Below are 6,000 nucleotides of genomic sequence, written 5' to 3' on the forward strand. Positions count from 1 at the left end.
GTATTAGACTGTATTCTTTTTTTTAGCTGGTGTACCTGCGTACATGACACCCTGGATACCCACAATTCCATCCGCCTCAATGATTATGAGATACTGATTCAAATTTAATTCAGCAATTACCAGCTTTACACAGTAAACTTCACCATTTTAGCGAAAAAAGTAAAAAAGCAAACATTTCAGAAGACACAAATATCAGTCCTATAAGAGTATAGCTCGGTGTGATTAAAATCTATGTCCTTGCTCTGATATCTCATTTCCAACCTGAACAATGAATCAATGTCTTTGAGCCGCAGCTCAAATTCACATTATAAATGATATCAGTGCCCTATTTAAAGCAGGTGAAGTAATTGTGGAATATGGACATCAATATTTGATATCTGGATAGCAGCACGACAAGATGGATGCTTCTTCCTTTCTCTATCTTTTTCTGTATTTTTGTTATGTGCATGTACTGCATATGTGACTGACGTATTCTCTACTGGGGTCAGCCTGTAATCTAACCCAGAGTGAGTTTGACAGAGCAACACAAAAAGTAGGGGAAAAACAACATACTTCATGGGCTCTGTCCCACTTTGCGCTATTATTGCTGTCAGGTCAGAGGGAGAGAGAGGGAGAGAGAACGAGGCTTGATGGAGAGGGAGGAGGAGGAGAAGATGAAATTACACCTGTTCTGGTGGCTGACTAACGACTTTGAAATGCGAGTGGCCCTCGCTCGCCGCCAAAATCATTTTCCCAACAATACGGCCTGATCTTTAAACAAGCAGAACTGGGACGCTGACGTGACGCAGAGGTGGCCTGGTGTGCAGAGACACTAGCAAACCCTCAGGGTCAGTGTGTGTGTGTGTGTGTGTGTGTGTGTGTGTGTGTGTGTGTGTGTGTGTGTGTGTGTGTGTGTGTGTGTGCGCGCGTGTGTGTGTGTGAGAGAGAGAGAGTGTGAGTCTCTGCATGTGTGTATGTGGCTCAGCGCACGACTGTAGTCTGAAAGATATGGTGGAGATAAAAAAAAAAGACCTACCTTTTCAATTCAATTTGTAATTTAAATGACTATATTCTCTTCTATAACATACACATTTGTGCTCGCAAAAGTCACACATACGCGCACGCACACACACACACACACACACACACACACACACACACACACACACACACACACACACACCGTAAATTGATGTCTATGTCGAGCATTGTTTCTCCTAAAGTCACTCTGACTGTGGCCATATGGTTACTGTACACTCACTGAACAACATCTGCTGTGTGTTAGCGCACACACACATGGTCACATATATTTGTAACGCACCCATACCTCACACTTGTGTGGCCGACACCAGGAATACTTACTCACCCACCTCATCGACACACACACACACACACACACACACACACACACACACACACACTCTCTTGCATGCATACAGTAGCGTTTAACTCACCATCTGTTCGTTGAGGTCCTGTGAGGCCTCCATGGCTTCTTTGGCTGTGATCCGCCACACACTTGAGAGAGGCAAAAATGAGAAAATAAAATGTGTCAATGGATTTAAAATAAAAAAAATGATCTTTTAATATTTAAATGATCAGCTGCCCCGCTTTAATTGTTTTACTGTGAAATTCGTGGGAAATAATTCCAACCCTGCTTTGGATGTTTGCCAAATTTGATCACTTACAATTTGATCACTTACATAGTGGCTGGATGAAAACAGCCACTAAAATGTATTTATTTTGTTTTTTATGTCTGCGTGCATCTGTTGGTTAGACCTCCTGTCAGTGTGTTTATGTGTGAGCAACAGGAGACTGAAGGAGGGAAGCAGCAGTGTTAACTTCAGCATATCATCTTCAGCTGAGGGTGAAGTGGAGAGATAATTGCAGAAGTAAATATCAACAATGAAAATGGAGAAGTGTAAATGATATGGCTGCTTGGCGGGCTCTGGACCACAGACACAGTGGCTGGCTAGCACACGAACACAGTGAGTGACCCTATTAATACTAGACAGGAGACAGGTTGGCGCAGGAGTTTGGAAGCAATGGGGAGGCCGAGGTGATTGTCCACAAGTTAAGCGAGATAAGATGTTGCGATCAGAAAAATGGAGAGAAATTGTATTCTGTTCTCGTCTTTTTTGCTGCTACTGTCACCCGGAGAGTGACGGCGCAACAAAAGGCCAGCAGAAAACAATGGCAGACAATGCCATCATCCCAACACAACGGCACAAAAATGCCATTTCTCTGCTACGTTGAGCAAAGGCTGTCAGAAAAGTTTGACAGCTGAACAAAAGAATAGGCTGCAAAGACGCACACTGACATGCAAACACAAAAGTCCTTCCCTGTCATTAGATCTGTGGTTCCCAGCCATGTGGTAAGAAGTGCACTGAACTGTTTCCAGCTAAAGTTCTCAGTGAAAATCCCCTTAAATTTTTCATGCAATTGCTATATTTCGCTTCAGCTGAAGAAAATGTCGTTTTTTTTCTTCAACTGCACATTCAGCGAATCGAGAACGAGCTGTAAATGATGTCTATTTGGCTGTGTGTGTTAATGTGAACGATTAGGGCTGAATCAGAGTATATGTGTGTGTCTATGGTGTACAGTTTGTCTGCATACGCATGTCACACAAACGACATGCAGACATAAGGGAACTAAATTCTTCTCCAAAATTTGATAAAACGTTTGTCCCAAAATATGAATTACTAACAGGTATGAACATTAAACCAGGACAATGCAGTGTGTCAGCATGTGCGTGTGTGTGTGTGTGTGTGTGTGTGTGTGTGTGTGTGTGTGTGTGTGTGTGTGTGTGTGTGTGTGTGTGTGTGTGTGTGTGTGTTTTTCGTGTGCTGTGGAGTTTTCTGGCTCGATCCCTTAAACTAACTGGCATCCTTTTAATTTTTCATAGCGCTCAGCTCCTCCTCGGCTGAAACCGAAGACAATAATGCGTCTCTCAGGTGAATTGATTTGTGCCCAAGCCTCCCCCCTCACCCTCCCCTTCCCTCCCCTCCTCTCACCCTCCCCTCCCCCTCCCTCCCTCACCCCCCCCCTTCACCCCCACCTCTCTCCCTCTCTCACCTTTGTGGAGGACATAATCAGCCCTCTATCTTGCCGGGTTTCACTCTTTCCTTCATGATTTGTTCTTCTTTAGTAGAAATGTTGTAGACAAAACCCACAACAAGTCTAGTTTATGCATCAGTTTAGGAGTAATACATTTTTTTGGGGCGTTAAATTTGAGAAATTCTATCACATTTGATACCTATTGGGAGTGTCAAAGTATTGCAGTTTTAATGGGTCTTTTAAACTTTTATGTCAAAGCTGATTATTTCGTAAATCATCTTAAATTTTGTTGAAGGCCTGCGTGTTGTATCCCACGACACACGACTGACTCGTACGGCCCTAAAACCGCCCGGTAGTTACTTGACACTGAACAGGGAATCAATAATGCCTGCCATTTCCTTCAGCGTCCCAGAAGAGAGAATTATATTTCTCACTATGGCTATTGACAGCGACATAAGAAACACATATGGGACGGCGAAGGATTAGAAAGTGGACGACACAGCTGCACTACAGTAAATTTCCCGCTATAAAAGCCGAAGAGGGGAGAATGTTGAACAAACGACTGCTGCTGGCTGCGGAGGCAGAAGTGAAAAGTCACAACTTAAATTTGACCTGAACCCGATTGCTTAGGCAACCATTTTTAATGTAACAATTCATTTTTAGATGACATTTTACAAAAAAAAAGGAATAAAAAGGAATTGTGTTTCCAAATGTCATATTGTTCACACAGAAGATGGAGCATCTTCTTTTTGTATCTCTGAGTTTGATTGAGCCACATTTAGCGTTTTCAGCAGCACGCCTGAGGACACAAACGATCTTTATCGGAATAATTGTGTGCATAATTACATAATAATATTACATCATAAACATAACTATTTATTTATATTTTGTGCCGGGCCGGGTATAACAATAATATTTCAGCAAAACTATTAATACCACATGTTTGAAGACTAAGGGCATTAAATTGAAGAACGTTGTCAAATGAAGGGGCAGAACTATTTTTAATATTTAGCACAAAATGATATATTAAAATGTGATTAAATGCTATTAGTTTTGCACCCCTTTCTGTTTGAATTTCAGATAATTATCATATAAGGGTAAAATAAAGTTAATAAATAACAGAGTTCAAATATCAAATATTAGAAATATAGCACGTAAGGACAAAATTTAAAATGGCCTATGATAAATTGATATTGTGCTTTTCACACATTTTGATATATTATTAAGAAAGCAAATGCCACACCGATAGTTTAAAATAAAGTAAAACACAAGAGCTTCCTTCTACATGACCATGCAGTTTTTTTTAACTGAAATACTGAGGGCCACAGCAAGGATTTATTTTTCAGCCTCTCTATGTGCAAGACTTTATCATTTGCAGAAATCTCCACACACCAAATCCGTCCATCCAGTCTTGCGCATTAATGCGCGTTGCTTAAGTATGAGTCCTTAATGTGAAATCTAATCTGTATGGATTACGGCGCAGTAGGCCCTATCAGATTTTGAGTCGGCGTGTAACTTGTCATGTTGTTAGGGGCAGGCCAATAGCCAGGGGCCTTTCAAACCCTGAGAGCCCGGCCATGGTATAAGATTCCCATTTCCTACATATCAAATATAAACACAAACTCCACGTGGGATGAGAGGAGAGATGGGGAGAAAACCGTGGACACACGGAGGGATGGAGAGTGACAGCAAAGGGAACTAAACTCCTCCTTGTGACTCTGGATTAAAAGATGTCGGCTATAACCACACTGACCCGCAGTCAAAGATCGTCATATGACAAATAACCATCAAATTAAGGCGCATATTTTTTTTTTTTTACCAAACCAATTTTTTTCTTTTTCTTTTTTTTTTCTTTTTTTTAATTAAAGACTTCTGTTTTACCGTGATGGGTAGGACTAAATTCCTTTTATTTTACTTAAAAAATGATGTTTACCAGTCAATAAAATTAAAATTACTTAAACATATACGGATAAAATTAATTTAAAAGGATTAAATGTGCCGAGGTTCCGAGGTTGGGATTAAATCTGAACTCCAACCGGAAACAACTCGTGTGAAAAATAGACCCCGATTTAAATATAGCCGGTCTCTATAATTTATTAATAGGTATGTAATTGCCTTTTAACAACAATTTACCCAAATAATTTTCATTAGGCCTATTAATGAAATTATGAGAATTGAAATCTTGATCAGTCGTTGCTGGGAGATAATCAATTTTAACCTATACCTTTTTTTTTTTAAACAGGAATATGCTTTAATATTTCTAAATTATTTAGAAGGAATCGTAATGAATGACCTGTCAATGGCCTGTTCTGCAGGAAAAAAAAAAAACACGCTGACCTGCAGCTGACTAAACAATTTAAAAGTAGGCTAAATAAATCAAAGTAAACATAGGCATACCTGTGTACAAAGTATTGTCGTCCAAGCAAGAAATCAGCTCCCAGATTCCCCTTACTGCTTGGAAGCGCTCATAATGAAGTGCAGTGCGCTCGCTGCACAGCTCTCCCTGCTGTTTGCAGGCTGTCACTGACTGGATCAAAACACTTCAGCCGCTGCTGGCCATTACCAGCGACGATCCAAAAACAAGTCCGTACAGTTACTCACACAGCGTGAAACAAATTTACAAACTCAAACTCGAGTCCTGGGGCTCGGTGACGTTGGCCGGAACGCTCACTTCCGCGGGAAACAACATTATTTTCAGTCCGCGTCCAAGTTTGAGCAGCAAGCTGCTCAGAGGCATTAGACATTATTGAAGACCGTGGCTGCTGCGCATGCGTCCAGCTGCCATACGGACACTATTGGGCAAGTTTCCAAAGGAGAAATGGGGTTCGAACCTGGAGGGAGGGGATGGGGGATACCAAAATGACTTCTTATTAATAGTTTGGCCCAAATGACGTGCTCACAGTTTTATATATCCCATCTGAGCAAAAACAACATGCACCCACCGACCAGCCTGCATCTATGTAGGCT

At 41.1% G+C, this 6,000-nt stretch overlaps 1 protein-coding gene across 9 annotated transcripts in view; it reads right to left on the reverse strand.

The window, feature by feature from the left end:
• The window catches only part of eya4 (EYA transcriptional coactivator and phosphatase 4), a 45,224-nt gene extending 39,455 nt beyond the window's left edge, over positions 1 to 5,769 (reverse strand). For all 9 annotated transcript variants that reach the window (XR_011178718.1, XM_069158313.1, XM_069158314.1 and 6 more), the window contains exons 1-2: positions 5,431 to 5,769; positions 1,434 to 1,494 (exon numbers count right to left, since the gene is read on the reverse strand). Coding sequence is in view for 8 of the 9 variants with exons in the window: in XM_069158313.1 (XP_069014414.1) it covers positions 1,434 to 1,466 (33 nt within the window). In the remaining variant the exon portion in view is untranslated. The remainder of the gene's footprint in view (positions 1 to 1,433; positions 1,495 to 5,430) is intronic.
• Between the last annotated feature and the right edge of the window lie 231 nt (positions 5,770 to 6,000).

The sequence above is a fragment of the Embiotoca jacksoni genome, unplaced genomic scaffold (assembly GCF_022577435.1).
Source record: "Embiotoca jacksoni isolate LCO1_2020_lvr unplaced genomic scaffold, fEmbJac1.0.p SCAF_23, whole genome shotgun sequence".
Lineage (NCBI taxonomy): Eukaryota > Metazoa > Chordata > Actinopteri > Embiotocidae > Embiotoca > Embiotoca jacksoni.